This window comes from Oncorhynchus clarkii, chromosome 9 (assembly GCF_045791955.1).
Source record: "Oncorhynchus clarkii lewisi isolate Uvic-CL-2024 chromosome 9, UVic_Ocla_1.0, whole genome shotgun sequence".
In the NCBI taxonomy this organism is placed as follows: Eukaryota; Metazoa; Chordata; class Actinopteri; order Salmoniformes; family Salmonidae; genus Oncorhynchus; species Oncorhynchus clarkii.
The window spans coordinates 59,744,351-59,762,476 of record NC_092155.1 but is presented as its reverse complement, the minus strand read 5'-3'; the positions used below and the strand labels follow the sequence as shown (position 1 = coordinate 59,762,476).

Genomic DNA, 18,126 nt, shown 5'->3' with positions numbered 1-18,126 from the left:
GTGGTGGTATGGCGGGGTGCCGTGTCAACGAAGGAACTGGGCCAGATGGAGAAAAAGGTATTGTAGTTGTGGTAATTTCGTTTGCAAGCCGGGAGATGCGCCTGGCTCAGGGCTAGCTGTGGGGCTGGGTCACTCAGTGGCAGCTAGCTAGGGGTAATGGTCCAGGGTTTACGGCAGGAATCCGGCGTTGTAGTGGAGAAAAACAGTCCGAGGCTGCCAGGTATTATCCAGGCAAAAAAAACGAGGGTAAAGGCCGCTAGCAGTGACTAACAATGACTAAATAGCTAGTAGCTAATTAGCTGGCTAGCCCTTGATGAAAGTTTTGGCTATAAGGTCTAGATCCGTGTCACATTGAGTGTTGAGTGTTTAATTTAAAAATGGAAAAAGAGATTGTAAAATAAATAGGAATATATACAAAAAAGTAAACGCGAGGACGACAAACCACGTCTGCACTGCTACGCCATCTTGGGAAAGGGTTACGGGGTTACAGGGTTAGAGTTAGGGTTATGGGGTTAGGGTCAGGGTTACAGGGTTAGGGTTATGGGGTTAGGGTTACAGGGTTAGGGTCAGGGTTAGGGTTACGGGGTTCGGGTTATGGGGGAGAAAAGAGAGAAAAAGAGCGATTGAGAGAAAGGGAGGAAATAGTGAATGTTTGAGTACCAGTGGTTGCTTATATCATACATGATGTGGTCTTACGACACACGTCCACAAGAGGCCTGGGTGGATAAGTACATCTCATACCCAGGATGCCTCTCCTAATGATGAGGGAGGGGAGTGAGGTCTACCCCACCGCTAGCCTGTCACACGACTTGCTAAAAGAGTGATAGGCGAGCGTCACCTCGTGTACTTCCTGCACATTGAAGCCCAGCTGGAGTGAGTGCCGCATGAGGCAAAGTAGAATGGGACAGGCCCAGTTTGTTTGTGTGTGTGTGTGTGTGTGTGTGTGTGTGTGTGTGTGTGTGTGTGTGTGTGTGTGTGTGTGTGTGTGTGTGTGTGTGTGTGTGTCTGTCTGTGTGTGTATGTGTGTGTGTGTGTCTGTGTGTGTGTGTGTGTGTGTGTGTGTGTGCGTGCGCCTATGTTTTGTAGATGATTCACCCAGTTCCCTGGCAGTCTTCCAGTACCTATTTTCTCCTTCTTTTTACATAACACCAAACAGTATGATTGGGGCTGTGTCCTGTCCTCTTCCATCCTCTCTGTGACTATTCCCTATATAGTACACTACTTTTGACCAGCAACCCCCATTGGGCTCTGGTCAAAAGTAGTGCACTATTTAAGGAATACGGTGCCAATTGGGACGCACATTGTGTGTTTTGGGCTGACTGGGAGGAGGTCTTACTGTGCTGCTGGTCCCCTGTGCCAGGAACCGCCCCGTGGGCTGGTAGGACTGACCAATCAGAGTGCACTATTCCATGACCACACCTAATGACGGGGGGCCAGGACCGACTTTGGAAAACCCTGCAGTACTATGCAGGACGGAGAGGTGGACAAGAAGAGGGAAAGAATAAATAGAACAATGGGAATGGTGAGAGAAGGTGAGGATAAGAGGAATGTGGAGGCAGCAGGAGAGGAGGAGACAGACGGGTCTGTGTACTAGCCTAGGGTGTGTGTGTAGGCTGATGTACAGTAAATGTGTGTATATTGTGCATATTGAGGGTATGTATATACATTGAGTATGCAGTAAGTACATGCATTCCCGTGTGTGGGAGGTGTGCAGGGCTGTGTCTCCGTGTGTACTGCTGTACCTCTGCCTCTGGCCCCGCTCTCTGACAACCATGCGGCCGGCTCTGTTCTCTGTGGCTGCTCTGTGCTCTGTGCTCTGTGGCTCTGGCCCACTCCCTGCTCTGTGGCTCTGGCCCACTCCCTGCTCTGTGCTCTGTGGCTCAATCCCTGCTCTGTGCTCTGTGCTCTGTGGCTCTGGCCCACACCCTGCTCTGTGCTCTGTGCTCTGTGGCTCTGGCCCACTCCCTGCTCTGTGCTCTGTGCTCTGTGGCTCTGGCCCACTCCCTGCTCTGTGCTCTGTGCTCTGTGCTCTGTGGCTCGGGCCCACTCCCTGCTCTGTGCTCTACTCACCTGTGCAGAAGCACTAATTGAATTAAGTCTTTATTGTCCCGGTGCAGAGGCAGCACTTGTTCCCCATATCAGCCCGCTTGGCTGACACTTTCCCCTTCAACACCTGCTTGACATCAACTTCCTCTCTCCGTTCTATTTATTCAACCTCTTTCTCCTCCTCCTGTGGTCAGTCACTGTCTGCACTTCATTTCCTCCTCCTACGTATTGACACACATACCAACACAGGGCTGTCTGCTGTTTGTTTTCAGACTACTGGTGGCTATAGGGACTCTAGTACTGCTTCGTTAACCTTAAAACTGAACTCCATCAAGCCTTTTGTCTGATGCTTTGTCATAGCAGGAGTAGTTTGCAGGATAAAGGCTAGTTCATACAGTCAATCCTGTTATTAATACTCCTCATTGTCAGTCTTTGTCCTTGTACAGTTGGTGGCTGGATATGCTGAACAGAGGAAGCTGAGGAGAAGGGCCTTTCTAAAGTAGGCTAGTATACATCACCTAGGATGTAAAGAACCATCCATCTAGTCTCCAGTCCTGTCCATGGTTCACAGCCTCAGGCCATTCTGCTTCCTGGAGTTCAGCTAGGTATTACTTTAAAGGACACGGCTCTATTAAGTTGGCAAGAAAGTGAGGCACTTGGCACAGCTCTCTCCCTCTTTCCCTCTCTCAGTTCATCTATTGAGCGTTTACATCCTCTCTCCTCTCCCCTCTCCTCTCCCTGCTCTCCTCTCTCCTCTCCCCGCTCTCCTCTCCCCTCTCCTCTCGCTGCTCTCCTCTCTCCTCTCCCCTCCTCTCTCCTCTCCCCTCTTCTCCCTGCTCTCCTCTCTTCTCTCCTCTCCCCGCTTTCCTCTCTCCTCTCCCCTCCTCTCTCCTCTCCCCTCCTCTCCCCGCTCTCCTCTCTTCTCTCCTCTCCCTGCTTTCCTCTCTCCTCTCTCCTTTCCCCTCTTCTCCCTCTCTCCTCTCTCCTCACTCTTTTCCGCTCTCTGTCAGTTGACTCCATTGCTGATGTTGTTCTGTCTCTATCTGCTGTTGTTAACCTACTCTGTATTTCTCTCGTCTTTTTTCTTCCTTTCTCCTGTGTTTCCCCAGCTCTCCCTCTGTTTGTGTGTGAGCCCCCTCCCTGTCTTCTCACCACATCCATCATGACTCCCCCATCTCCACCTTGTCCACTCTCTCCCATTATCGACATGTTTCCAGTTTCTCAACCGCTCTCGCTCCATCATCTTCACTCTCCCTCCCATGTCCATTTTTCACTTTCTCCTTCTCTACTCTCTCATTCTCCTTCCTTTCATATTCTATGTGTTTTGTCTAGGTAACCTCTCCTCCAGCCGCTACACTCTCCCTGGTGGATTTGTCCCCAAGCCCAGGATGCCCCAGGCTGGCATGGCTGCCTTTGGTGAGGCCCTTGGCTTGGCCGAGAGGCAGACTGGGACACTATGTCCTCTGAGGCCAGGCAGAGCAGTGGGGTGTGGAAGGCAGCTGGGTATGGTGGGGGGATGAGGGAGGGCAGGGGAGGCAACGTTTACTCTGCCTGCTCTCAGAGGGCTGTGACTTCAAATAAAACAGAACAATATACCAAAACCTCCATGACACCTGACAATCATTTGTTGACATTTATGAATACCTGTTTTATGTGACAGGGGGATATGCTATACAATGTCCCATATAGAAACATGACTCATGTACTAATGTTTTTAAATTAAATCTGTGATTATGAGATAAATGATTTTAAAGACGTTACATACTCCTACAGATGCAGAGTTGGCTGATAAACAACTTTATGTTCCTCCTCTCTTCCCACACTGCTTCTGTCCTTCATCACTCTCCTCTCTCCTCTGAACCAGTGCCAGCCCATGGTGCCACAAAGCATTAGGCCCAAACACCATCACATGCCCTTCTCAGACACACACACACACTTAGTCCAATTGAGCACGTCTCACACCACGTGCCAGACAACGTAACAGAATCGTTCACTTTACAAACGGGACTGAGGATAACCGGATTTACTACAGCAGGCTGGGCCAGATTCACACACTATCATGTTGACCAGCAGCTTAACAATACACACTCACTTACATCCACAATTACTCATTCAAAACACACCCACACACAAATCCCCCCCCCCCCTCCCCCACACACACACATACACACTCACTTGCATAGACACACACACCTTTTTTAAAGCAGTCATTTTAACACACAGACACACTTACACACAGCTCTCTTCTTGCCTCTACTCTTAGAAGTGCTCTAGCTAGCTAGTCTGATTTTGGTTGGTGTGTCCGTGCCTCTGGGGTGGCAGTGGTGCTGTAGGTTTTAATAAAAGCATTGTCTTTGGAAGCTGTCTGAAGGGACTCTGCTTCATTTTGGAGAGCTGTTGTGACTGTGGGGGGAAGGGAGAGGAGAGGAGAGGAGAGGAGAGGAGAGGAGAGGAGAGGAGAGGAGAGGAGAGGAGAGGAGAAAGGAGGAGAGGAGAGGGCAGGAATGGAGAGGAGAGGAGAGGAGACTACAAATGAGAGGAGAAAGGAGGGGAGAGAAGAGGAGAGAAGAGGAGAAATGAGAGGAGAGGGGAAAGGAGAGGAGAGAATAGGAATGGAGGGGAGAAAGGAGAAAGGAGAGGAGAGGAGAGGAGAGGAGAGGAGAGGAGAGGAGAGGAGAGGAGAGGAGAGGAGAGGAGAGGAGAGGAGACTACAAATGAGAGGAGAAAGGAGAGGAGAGGAGAGAAGAGGAGAAATGAGGAGAGGAGAGGAGAGGATTGGAGAGGAGAAAGGAGAGGAGAGAAGAGGAGAGAAGAGGAGAGAAGAGGAGAGAAGAGGAGAGGAGACTACAAATGAGAGGAGAAAGGAGAGGAGAGGAGAGAAGAGGAGAAATGAGAGGAGAGGGGAAAGGAGAGGAGAGAAGAGGAATGGAGAGGAGAAAGGAGAAAGGAGAGGAGAGGAGAGGAGAGGAGAGGAGAGGAGAGGAGAGCAGAGGAGAGGAGACTACAAATGAGAGGAGAAAGGAGAGGAGAGAAGAGGAGAAATGAGAGGAGAGGGGAAAGGAGAGGAGAGAAGAGGAATGGAGAGGAGAAAGGAGAGGAGAGGAGAGGAGAGGAGAGGAGAGGAGAGGACAGGACAGGACAGGACAGGACAGGAGAAAGGAGGAGAGGAGAGGGGAGGAATGGAGAGGAGAAAGGAGAGGAGAGCAGAGGAGAGAAGAGGAGAGAAGAGGAGACTACAAATGAGAGGAGAAAGGAGAGGAGAGAAGAGGAGAGAAGAGGATAAATGAGAGGAGAGGGGAAAGGAGAGGAGAGAAGAGGAATGGAGAGGAGAGGAGAAATGAGAAAGGAGAGGAGAGGAGAGGAGAGGAGAGGAATGGAGAGGAAAACGGAGAGGAGAGGAGAGGAGAGGAAAAAGGAGGAGAGGAGAGGAATGAGAGTAGAAAGGAGAGGAGAGAAGAGGATAGGAATGGAGAGGAGAAAGGAGAGGAGAAAGGAGAGGAATGGAGAGGAGAGGGGAAAGGAGAGGGGAGGAGAAAGGAGAGGAGAGGAATGGAGAGGAGAAAGGAGAGGAGAGGAATGGAGAGGAGAAAGGAGAGGAGAGGAGAAAGGAGAGGAGAAAGGAGAGGAGAAACAAGAGGAGAGGAGAAAGGAGAGGAGAAATGAGAGGTGAAAGGAGAGGAGAGGAGAAAGGAGAGGAGAGGAATGGAGAGAAGAAAGGAGAGGAGAAACAAGAGGAGAGGAGAAAGGGGAGGAGAAATGAGAGGTGAAAGGAGAGGAGAGGAGAAAGGAGAGGAGAGAGGAATGGAGAGAAGAAAGGAGAGGAGAGGGATGGAGAGGAGAAAGGAGAGGAGAGGAAAGGAGAAAGGTGAGGAGAAAGGAGAGGAGAAAAGTGAGGAGAAAGGAGAGGAGAAAGAAGAGGAGAGGAGAAAGGAGAGGAGAAAGGAGAGGACAGGAGAAAGGAGAGGAGAGAGGGCTATTACGCTGGGACACAGGGGGTGGTAGGTTCAGTGTCATTGTGGGACCCTCAGTGGAGAGGTACTTATTGCTTGATAGTTTCAATATAAGAGAGTGCATGGTGTGGGTGTGTGTGTGTGTGTGTGTGTGTGTGTGTGTGTGTGTGTGTGTGTGTTGAAACGGAGGTGGATAGCTGACACAGCCCACTGCTTCATTTGCTGGTTTCCAGGAGCCATAACATGTCAGTGTTTGTTCACTCTGACTACTGAAGGGAATAGGGAAGGACATGAACCATAAAGGCAAACACCACACAACACAACACACACCACACAACACACACACACTGGTCAAAAGGACTGGATCACTCCCTCAGATCCACTTTGTCATTGGCTGCAGTTACCGGAAACCGTTCCTGTGTAATAGTAATGTGTGTCATTTAAAAGAGTACTCTGTAGTTAATGAGTGACCCCTCTACGACACCAAGGTGTCCAACACCTCTCCTCGTTCTTTACTCATACAGTTCTCAACATAAACCCTGTAGTCTGCATCTGGGTTGCACCTTTTTAAAAACACAGGTATCCATTTGTGATGGACATTCATGTCTGGTCCTTATTACATGAAGCATAGCACGAGGTTGACTGACACCCCCCAACAGATTGTTATCTAGAGCTAAGGCCTCAGTTTTTCACCCTTGCCCTGGCCTGCTCTGATACGCTCTGCCCGGCCCTGCTCTACTCTCCTCTGCTACGCTCTGCCCGGCCCTGCTCTACTCTCCTCTGCTACGCTCTGCCCGGCCCTGCTCTACTCTCCTCTGCTACGCTCTGCCCTGCTCTGCCCGGCCCTGCTCTACTCTCCTCTGCTACGCCCTGCCCTGCTCTGCCCGGCCCTGCTCTACTCTCCTCTGCTACGCTCTGCCCGGCCCTGCTCTACTCTCCTCTGCTACGCTCTGCCCGGCCCTGCTCTACTCTCCTCTGCTACGCTCTGCCCTGCTCTGCCCGGCCCTGCTCTACTCTCCTCTGCTACGCCCTGCCCTGCTCTGCCCGGCCCTGCTCTACTCTCCTCTGCTACGCTCTGCCCGGCCCTGCTCTACTCTCCTCTGCTACGCTCTGCCCGGACCTGCTCTGCTCTACTCTACTCTGCTACGCTCTGCCCGGACCTGCTCTGCTCTACTCTACTCTGCTACGCTCTGCCTGGCCCTGCTCTACTCTCCTCTGCTACGCTCTGCCCGGCCCTGCTCTACTCTCCTCTGCTACGCTCTGCCCGGCCCTGCTCTACTCTCCTCTGCTACGCTCTGCCCGGCCCTGCTCTACTCTCCTCTGCTACGCTCTGCCCGGCCCTGCTCTACTCTCCTCTGCTACGCTCTGCCCGGCCCTGCTCTACTCTCCTCTGCTACTCTCTGCCCGGACCTGCTCTGCTCTACTCTACTCTGCTACGCTCTGACTGGCCCTGCTCTAGTCTCCTCTGCTACGCTCTGCCCGGCCCTGCTCTACTCCCCTCTGCTACGCTCTGCCCGGCCCTGCTCTACTCCCCTCTGCTACGCTCTGCCCGGCCCTGCTCTACTCTCCTCTGCTACGCTCTGCCTGGCCCTGCTCTACTCTCCTCTGCTACGCTCTGCCTGGCCCTGCTCTACTCTCCTCTGCTACGCTCTGCCCGGCCCTGCTCTGCCCGGCCCTGCTCTACTCTCCTCCGCTACGCTCTGCCTGGCCCTGCTCTACTCTCCTCTGCTACGCTCTGCCTGGCCCTGCTCTACTCTCCTCTGCTACACTCTGCCCGGCCCTGCTCTGCCCGGCCCTGCTCTACTCTCCTCTGCTACGCTCCCTGCTCTACTCTCCTCTGCTACGCTCTGCCCGGCCCTGCTCTGCCCGGCCCTGCTCTACTCTCCTCCGCTACGCTCTGCCTGGCCCTGCTCTACTCTCCTCTGCTACGCTCTGCCTGGCCCTGCTCTACTCTCCTCTGCTACGCTCTGCCCGGCCCTGCTCTACTCTCCTCTGCTACGCTCCCTGCTCTACTCTCCTCTGCTACGCTCTGCCCGGCCCTGCTCTGCCCGGCCCTGCTCTACTCTCCTCTGCTACGCTCCCTGCTCTACTCTCTGCTACACTCTGCCCGGCCCTGCTTTACGCTCCTCTGCTACGCTCTGCCCGGCACTGCTCTACTCTCCTCTGCTACGCTCTGCCCGGCCCTGCTCTACTCTCCTCTGCTACGCTCTGCCCGGCCCTGCTCTACTCTCCTCTGCTACGCTCTGCCCGGCCCTGCTCTACTCTCCTCTGCTACGCTCTGCCCGGACCTGCTCTGCTCTACTCTACTCTGCTACGCTCTGCCCGGACCTGCTCTGCTCTACTCTCCTCTGCTACGCTCTGCCCGGCCCTGCTCTACTCTCCTCTGCTACGCTCTGCCCGGCCCTGCTCTACTCTCCTCTGCTACGCTCTGCCCGGCCCTGCTCTACTCTCCTCTGCTACGCTCTGCCCGGCCCTGCTCTACTCTCCTCTGCTACGCTCTGCCCGGCCCTGCTCTACTCTCCTCTGCTACTCTCTGCCCGGACCTGCTCTGCTCTACTCTACTCTACTCTGCTACGCTCTGACTGGCCCTGCTCTACTCTCCTCTGCTACGCTCCCTGCTCTACTCTCCTCTGCTACGCTCTGCCCGGCCCTGCTCTGCCCGGCCCTGCTCTACTCTCCTCCGCTACGCTCTGCCTGGCCCTGCTCTACTCTCCTCTGCTACGCTCTGCCTGGCCCTGCTCTACTCTCCTCTGCTACGCTCTGCCCGGCCCTGCTCTACTCTCCTCTGCTACGCTCCCTGCTCTACTCTCCTCTGCTACGCTCTGCCCGGCCCTGCTCTGCCCGGCCCTGCTCTACTCTCCTCTGCTACGCTCCCTGCTCTACTCTCCTCTGCTACACTCTGCCCGGCCCTGCTCTACGCTCCTCTGCTACGCTCTGCCCGGCACTGCTCTACTCTCCTCTGCTACGCTCTGCCCGGCCCTGCTCTACTCTCCTCTGCTACGCTCTGCCCGGCCCTGCTCTACTCTCCTCTGCTACGCTCTGCCCGGCCCTGCTCTACTCTCCTCTGCTACGCTCTGCCCGGCCCTGCTCTACTCTCCTCTGCTACGCTCTGCCCGGCCCTGCTCTGCCCGGCCCTGCCCTGCTCTACTCTCCTCTGCTACGCTCTGCCTGGCCCTGCTCTACTCTCCTCTGCTACGCTCTGCCCGGCCCTGCTCTACTCTCCTCTGCTACGCTCTGCCCGGCCCTGCCCTGCTCTACTCTCCTCTGCTACGCTCTGCCCGGCCCTGCTCTACTCTCCTCTGCTACGCTCTGCCCAGCCCTGCTCTGCCCGGCCCTGCTCTACTCTCCTCTGCTACGCTCTGCCTGGCCCTGCTCTGCCCGGCCCTGCTCTACTCTCCTCTGCTACGCTCTGCCTGGCCCTGCTCTGCCCTGCTCTGCCCGGCCCTGCTCTGCCCTGCTCTGCCCTGCTCTCATTGTCCTCTCAGCAGCATGCCAGTCTTAACACTTCATGCTTTAGCGATGGCCGCGCTTTAAAAAAAGGTTCACAGAAAAAATCACCATGGCTATCGGTGTGGGATGCAGGGGGTAGAAATCCTAATTGTCAGTTTAAGTCTGTTCCCTCCCTTCAGAGACAGAGGAGAGGTATATGGTAAGAGCGATCTTAAATCACACTCCTGGTCAGGCGTTCATTAAAGCCATAATACCAGGCTCTCTCTCTAATGGAAATGGAAGCCAGCGCAGGCAGCTCTCTCTAGCGTTGGGGTGTAAATTACAGTGTAAGGCCCAGCCTAGTTGGGAAACTTCCCTGGCTCTGACAGGTGCAGCCTGAATTAGCTGTAGTTCTGTTCTAGCAGTCAGTAGGAGAGCGCTGCTATTGATTTTAACTGCTGTTGCACTTCCTATCTGAAAGGGAATGTGTATTACAAGGACTGAGCACATCAATCACTCTGCTTCTCGACTACTCTCCCCTGGCTGGTGCCAGGCCCCTTCTGATTCAGGAAGGATAAACAAACAGAACGGACCCAAAACAAACCAGCACAAACACTGGCTGGAATGAGTAGGTGGATACACATGTATTATAACATAATATAACCTCTATTGCACTCCTAATTTGCACTCCTAATTCATTGTTGATCCTCCATGTTGGCAGTGTGTAGGCTATGTGATAGCAGTGTGTTGGCTGTGTGATAGCAGTGTGTTGGCTGTGTGATAGCAGTGTGTTGGCTGTGTGATAGCAGTGCGTTGGCTGTGTGATAGCAGTGTGTTGGCTGTGTGTTAGCAGTGGGTTGGCAGTGTGATATCAGTGTGTTGGCTGTGTGATAGCAGTGTGTTGGCTGTGTGATAGCAGTGTGTTGGCTGTGTGATAGCAGTGTGTTGGCGGTGTGATAGCAGTGTGTTGGCAGTGTGATAGCAGTGTGTTGGCTGTGTGATAGCAGTGTGTTGGCAGTGTGATAGCAGTGTGTTGACAGTGTGTCATCTTCATTGCAGGCCATGTCCTGGGTTATGCGTCATCTTGGTCAAACAGCTGGCGTCAACTCCTTCAGCTCTCCACTCACCCCGGCCTCCCTCTCCCCCAGTCCCCACTCCCTTTAGCATGTTAATGACCTGGCTTCCTGCGTGTCTCAGAGTGGTAACAAACACATGGAGATGTGGAGCAGCTATGCAGTCCTTGCCTTGTTCTCCATGCACGACCTGCTGCTTATCATAGCCTGCTGGCCTCTCTCTCAGCCTGCTGGCCTCTCTCTCAGCCTGCTGGCCTCTCTCTCACAGCCTGCTGGCCTCTCTCTCAGCCTGCTGGCCTCTCTCTCAGCCTGCTGGCCTCTCTCTCTCAGCCTGCAGACCTCTCTCACTCAGCCTGCTGGCCTCTCTCTCTCAGCCTGTTGGCCTCTCTCTCTCAGCCTGCTGGACTCTCTCTCTCAGCCTGCTGGCCTCTCTCTCACAGCCTGCGGGCCTCTCTCTCACAGCCTGCGGGCCTTTCTCTCACAGTCTGCTGGCCTCTCTCTCTCTCAGCCTGCTGGCCTCTCTCTCTCTCTCAGCCTGCTGGTCTCTCTCTCTCTCAGCCTGCTAGCCTCTCTCTCTCTCTCAGCCTGCTGGCCTCTCTCTCTCAGCCTGCTGGCCTCTCTCTCACAGCCTGCTGGCCCCTTTCTCTCTCAGCCTGCTGGACTCTCTCTCTCAGCCAGCTGGCCTCTCTCTCACAGCCTGCTGGCCTCTCTCTCTCACAGCCTGCTGGCCTCTCTCTCTCACAGCCTGCTGGCCTCTCTCTCTCACAGCCTGCTGGTCTCTCTCTCGCAGCCTGCTAACCTCTCTCTCTCACAGCCTGCTGGCCTCTCTCTCACAGCCTGCTGGCCTCTCTCTCTCACAGCCTGCTGGCCTCTCTCTCTCTCAGCCTGCTGGCCTCTCTCTCACAGCCTGCTGGCCTCTCTCTCACAGCCTGCTGGCCTCTCTCTCACAGCCTGCTGGCCTCTCTCTCACAGCCTGCTGGCCTCTCTCTCTCTCAGCCTGCTGGCCTCTCTCTCTCTCAGCCTGCTGGCCTCTCTCTCTCTCAGCCTGCTGGCCTCTCTCTCTCTCAGCCTGCTGGCCTCTCTCTCTCTCTCTCTCAGCCTGCTGGCCTCTCTCTCTCAGCCTGCTGGCCTCTCTCTCTCAGCCCGCTGGCCTCTCTCTCTCAGCCTGCTGGCCCCTCTCTCTCTCAGCCTACTGGCCTCTCTCTCTCTCAGCCTGATGGCCTCTCTCTCTCTCTCTCAGCCTGATGGCCTCTCTCTCTCTCTCTCAGCCTGCTGGCCCCTCTCTCTCTCAGCCTGCTGGACTCTCTCTCTCAGCCAGCTGGCCTCTCTCTCACAGACTGCTGGCCTCTCTCTCACAGCCTGGTGGACTAACTCTCTCACCCTGCTGGCCTCTCTCTCACAGCCTGCTGACCTCTCTCTCAAAGCCTGCTGGCCTCTCTCTCACAGCCTGGTGGACTCTCTCTCAGCCTACTATCCTCTCTCTCTCTCAGCCTGCTGGCCTCTCTCTCTCAGCCTGGTGGATTCTCTCTCTCAGCCTGGTGGCCTCTCTCTCTCAGCCTGCCGGCCTCTCTCTCTCAGCCTACTGTCCTCTCTCTCTCAGCCTGCTGGCCTCTCTCTCTCAGGCTGCTGGTCTCTCTCTCTCAGCCTGCTGGTCTCTCTCTCTCAGCCAGCTGGCCTCTCTCTCTCAGCCAGCTGGCCTCTCTCTCTCAGCCAGCTGGCCTCTCTCTCACAGCCTGCTGACCTCTCTCTCAAAGCTTGCTGGCCTCTCTCTCACAGCCTGGTGGACTCTCTCTCAGCCTGCTGGTCTCTCTCTCAGCCTACTGTCCTCTCTCTCTTAGCCTGCTGGTCTCTCTCTCTCAGCCTGCTGGCCTCTCTCTCTCAGCCTGCTGGCCTCTCTCTCTCAGCCTGCTGGCCTCTCTCTCTCTGCCAGCCGGCCTCTCTCTCTTTTAGCCAGCTGGCCTCTCTCTCTCAGCCAGCTGGCCCCTTCTCTCAGCCAGCTGGCCTCTCTCTCACAGCCTGCTGGCTTCTTTCTCACAGCCTGTTGACCTTTCCCTCCGCCTGCTGGCCTCCCCCTCTAATCCTGCTGGCCTCTTTCTCAGCCTAGTGGCTGTCTCAGCCTGCTGTCCTCTCTCTCAGCCTGCTGGACTCTCTCACAGCCCAGTCCACTGACCCGGCAACAGAGCCTCGTACCTCCTAATGCAGGTTGTATCTCCTGTCCTCACACAGATACGTGTGCACACACATGCATACACTCTCTGAGGTGGGTGTGATGACAAATGGCACTCCGTCCAGCCCTTAAGCACAGCTCTCCCTTGTACAACCCCTGACCTCTCAGCAAAGTGCTGTAACAGAAAGGTTACAGCCCATCAATCAGACTCCATCAATCACCCTGCTACCCCCGGTCTGTCACAAAGCTTTACCCTCTCTCTCTCTCTCTCTCTGACGGACAGCTTCAGGAACACAAACACTACACCAGCCCCCGGCCTCCGCCTCTACAGCCGCAGCCCCTCCACTCCTGCCTGCCTGGCTGTATCACCCTCACCCCTACATAAATGCCATAACAGCCATAATATAGCAGCTCCTCTCATCCATGTAAGGTGCAGCTCTGCTCCTGTCCACTCCTCCTAAGTAGGCTCTGTGGCTCTGTCTGGCCCCCGGCCTCCATCTCATCCCTCAGTGCCACATCTACTGCAACATCAGCACCCACACATGGTTCCTGACAGGTCAGGACTGACTCTAGGACTCAGTGGTCTCTAGGACCCAGCAGACTGGTGACAGTCAGTCACAGAGACTCCACCACCATCACCATTATAGTCCAACTGGATGCTGATTGGACAATATGTGACTCAAGCCTCAAAAGCTTTCCCTGTTATTGTCTATCAGTCCCTTCATTCTCCAGAGTACTGCTCCTGTACTTATGTTAATACCGCTGAGTGTTCGTTTTTTCATTCTAGTTACTGTAAAGTACAGCAAGATAACAGAGCCTGCTGTTTTACATGTTCCTGGAGACAGCCGTTAATAACATTGGGCCTAATGTCAAATATTCCCCCGGTGTCTGACGACAAGGAGGCCTGGTTGGGGGAGTTAATTGTTGGAGAGGGGTGATGATAAAAAGGCGTAGAGTAGAAGTCAGGGCGCTCTTTGGGCCATCTTCTACAATTACACAGGGAAACGTATTGTTAATTATCACTTTCTTTATGCGGAGCCATTATCAATGTCCCTGGCAGGCAGGAGAGGAACTAGAGGACTGATCTGTGTGTCAGAGGGCCAACAGTACAGTTACACATGGATGAGGACTGTTAATAACACCAGGGATGGAAGGGAGAGGAGGGGGAGGTAAAGGAGGTAAAAGGAGGCTGATGATAGAGAAAGGTTATAATATATTTAAACACAGAGTCAATTCCTCATCAGGATGTGTTGTGGTAGATCACAGTGGGTGGTTGGTTGTGTGTGTGTTCTGTGTTCGCTCCACACGCAGATGAGAAAGGCCCAGCACAGCCTAACACTGCCTGTTACTCAAAGCTAGTCAAATAAAGAGATGTCCACCAGCGTTAATGATGTGGATTTATGACATAATTCACGGTCGGAAACTCGGTTTCCAGGATGGGAACTATGGTGGTATAAATAAGAGTAAATAATGTTACCGTGGAAATAACATCAACACTGTTGACATTTAATTCCATGTGTCAGACACAAACAAATGCTTTGATAGGACAGGGTAGGTAGGAGTTTTCTTATTTGGCATATGCTACATATCATGGATATAATCACTGTGGTGCCATCATTTTTCCATTTACAAAAGTTACTTCTTATTGACATTCATATCCACATTCCTCCCTCCCTCTCTCCCTCCCTCCCTCCCCACATGCAGAACAAGCCCTCAAATCAACCCTACTTCGTTCTATTGGAGATTGTGTGAATGTGCAGACAGATACCAACACATTAGCATCACATTCACAGCGGAGACCAGAGGAGTGCATGTTGTCTTAATTGGCCCGCTAAAAGGCAATAATTAGTCAACATTAATGTTCCATCGTCTGGCTCAAATAGCTTCTGAAAGGTGCAAAGTTTTCCAAACTGCCATCAGGCAGCTTGTAATATTAAACATCTATCCAACTCTCAACATGGGGGGTGGTTTTCTAATGGGTTCAGTAGGGATTCCTGGTACTCGGCACGACACACAAAAAAAAGTGAAGCCTACAAAATAAATGGCACAGTGTGGCATTTTCTGTGAAGAGATGTTATTTGTGGTTATTTCTTGGAAGACGTCGACATCTCGCTTACCTTGTTTTAGGGGACGTCGTTAGCCATTCCTCATGCTTTTCAAACGTTATCAAGTAAGCTGCGATTTCCTGTGAGAGAGAAGAGAGGGAGGGAGGGAGGGAGGGAGGGAGGGAGGGAGGGAGGGAGGGAAGGAGGGAAGGAGGGAGGGAGGGAGGGAGGGAAGGAAAGGCTTCAGTCACCTGGAGCTAGTGTTGCTAATACATTGTGGAGACCACGGTTCATTGACCTTCAGACAGGAGAACACACAGCACAAACACAGAGGGAGCAAAGAGAAGACATGATGCAAGTCCTATGCTTACCAGCCAGGTAAATGGAGATTGGGTAAAGTAGCACACAGTAGACAGACAGAGACAAGAGATGCAACACACAGCAGCAGAGGTCAGATCCTATTTGAGACCATCTTAGTTAAGCAGGTTTTGATCAACCTCTCCTCCGAAGACTTCAAGGTGCTTCTCACACAGATTGACGTCTCCAGCGTTTCACATTCAGAGAGCAGCTTTTCATTTTCCTTGGTTCGATCCTCCCCCCAATCCGCTTTGATCTGCCCTTGACACCCATCTATGTAGCCATCCACTCTTTAGCATAGGAATAATCAGCACACACCACTCACAAAGTACATTGCCATGTACTGGAACTAGGCTAACTAGTATGTGGATACTATAAAGTCCTCTACATGTGCAGTAAAGGAGATGCTATGAAGTGCAGTGAAGGAGATGCTACAGCTACTATAGATAGATGTACACTGAACACAAATATAAACACAACATGTAGAGCGTAAAGGTCCCATGTTTCATGAGCTGAAATAAAATATCCCAGAAATGTTCCATATGCACAAAAAGCTTATGTCTCTCAAATTGTGTTCAAAATGTATTTACATTCCTGTTAGTGAGCATTTCTCCTTTGCCAAGATAATCCATCCACCTGACAGGTGTGGCATATCAAAAAGCTGATTAAACAGCATGATCCTTACACAGGTGCACCTTGTGCTGGGGACAATAAAAGGCCACTCTAAAATGTGCAGTTTTGTCAAACAACACAATGCCACAGATGTCTCAAGTTTTGGGGGAACGTGCAGTTGGCATGCTGATTGCAGGAATGTCCACCAGAGCTGTTGCCAGATCATGTAATGTTCATTTCTCTAATAAGCCACCTCCGGTGTTGTTTTAAAGAATTTGGCAGTACGTCCAACCTGCCTCGCAACCGCAGACCACGAGTAACCATGCCAGCCCAGGACCTCCACATCCAGCTTCTTCACCTGCAGGATCGTCTGAGACCAGACACCTGGACAGCTGATGAAACTGTGGGTTTGCACAACCAAAGAATTTCTGCACAAACTGTCAGAAACCATGTAAGGGAACCTCATCTCATCTCAGCTCGTCGTCCTCACCAGGGTCTTAATCTGACTGAAGTTCGGCTTCAGTGGGGAAATGCTCACAATTCTCTGGCCACTGGCACGCTGGAGAAGTGTGCTCTTCATGGATGAATCCCACTTTCAACTGTACCAGGTAGATGGTAGACAGCGTGTATGCCGTCAGGTTGATGAGTGGTTTGCTGATGTCAACGGTTTGCTGAGGTCTGAGTGCCCCATGGTGGCGGTGGGGTTATGGTATGGGCAGACATAAGCTACAAACAACAAACACAATTGCATTTTATCGATGGCAATTTGAATGTACAGAGATACCATGACGAGATCCTGAGGCCCATTGTCATGCCATTTTTCCACCGCCATCACCTCATGTTTCACCATGATAATGCACGGCCCCATGTTGCAAGGATCTGCACACAATTCCTGGAAGCTGAAAATGTCCCAGTTCTCCAATGGCCTGCATACTCACCAGACATGTCACCCATTGAGCAGGTTTGGTATGCTCTGGATCGACATGTACGACAATGTGTTCCAGTTCCCGCCAATATCCAGCAACTTCTCACAGCTATTGAAGAGGAGTGGGACAACATTCCACAGGCCACAATCAACAGCCTGATCAACTCTATATGAAGGAGATGAGTCGTGCTGCATGAGGTGGTCACACCAGATACTGACTGGTTTAGTGATCCAAAAAGGTATCTGTGATCAACATATGCATATCTGTATTCCCAGTCATGTGAAATCCATAGATTAGGGCCTAATGAATTGACTTTCCTTATACAACTCAGTCAAATCTTTGAAATTGTTGCATGCTGCGTTTCTATTTTTGTTCAGTGTAGATAATTGAGATACTATAGGGGCTGTCATGTTTTCAATGATCACAGTGGCTCTTGTGTCAGTCAGAGTATAAAGGCATAGCAGGCCAGGCTACCCACCCATTCTCACACCAAACTAATGGGCAGCACTTTGGATGCTGCCAGACAACCTCATGATTACCAGTGACAGCCAGCAATTCATCCCTCAGCCAGAGCATTTGTCAGCTACTCAGACAGAGAGACAGACAGACAGACACCTAGATGAGGAGGCATGGAGGAGAGACCTGGTGTCATCTTCTACAATAATATCATCTTTCGATATCTAGGGATGTGTGTGTGTGTTCACGTTGGTGTGTGAACAAAACTCTTTGTGTATATGGGCTATGTTTACACAATATGTCCCTTCACGTGTGCTGCTACTTGTCCTGTCCACACGGGGAAATAACGTCAACAATAACGGGAGAAGCAACAACGGAAATCGCAGCAACAAGAGATAATATCAGCTGAATAAATCCCCATTCACATACAGAATAATCCCATAGTGTCAGAGAGAGTACACACGCACACGCACAAACACACACACTCGCATAAACACCCACACACACACACACACACACACACGCACACACACACACACTATGCCCAGTGTGATGAACATCTATGGCTAGGAGCTGAGAAGCAGCCTCCCCCTGGTCCAGTGTCATGATGAGTGTGTCCTGGCAGTGACCAGCACCACAAGAGCCTAATCCTGGCTGAGCCTGCCCAAGGGGCTGCTGGGGGAACCAGGGTGAGGAAGGAGCCAAGGTGAGGAGGGATCTCAGGCTGGCAGGGGTCCCGCTGGGGAGCATGACATGGCTTCCAGGTGCAGGCTGGGAGATAATAAAGCGTCGATTAACTTCCTGTCTCCCTGCCATAATGACCAGAGGGGAGGAAGCCATGGCCACAGCATGACAAGGTGGGGGCTAGAGCTGTTGTCTCTTCACTCCAGCAAGTAGTTTAGGATTGAATTAGGAAAAGGGTACAATAACATGAAGAGAAATGTCAACCTACAGTGGTGTAAAGCTTTTTGGAGTTACTGAGCTAAATATGGACATTCAGGCCCCTGAGACTAGAAGCATATGGAGCACAAGGAGAACAGAGAGGATGGTCCTTTTACTGTGCCA

The 18,126-nt window shown here is 52.5% G+C and overlaps 1 protein-coding gene across 1 annotated transcript in view; it reads right to left on the bottom strand.

Annotated features, from left to right (window-relative positions):
- LOC139417313 (calmodulin-binding transcription activator 1-like) overlaps positions 1 to 18,126 on the bottom strand; it is a 633,264-nt gene that overhangs the window by 423,120 nt on the left and 192,018 nt on the right. Inside the window, exon 4 of the mRNA XM_071166580.1 lies at positions 14,783 to 14,850. Within this exon, the coding sequence (XP_071022681.1) occupies positions 14,783 to 14,850 (68 nt within the window). The remainder of the gene's footprint in view (positions 1 to 14,782; positions 14,851 to 18,126) is intronic.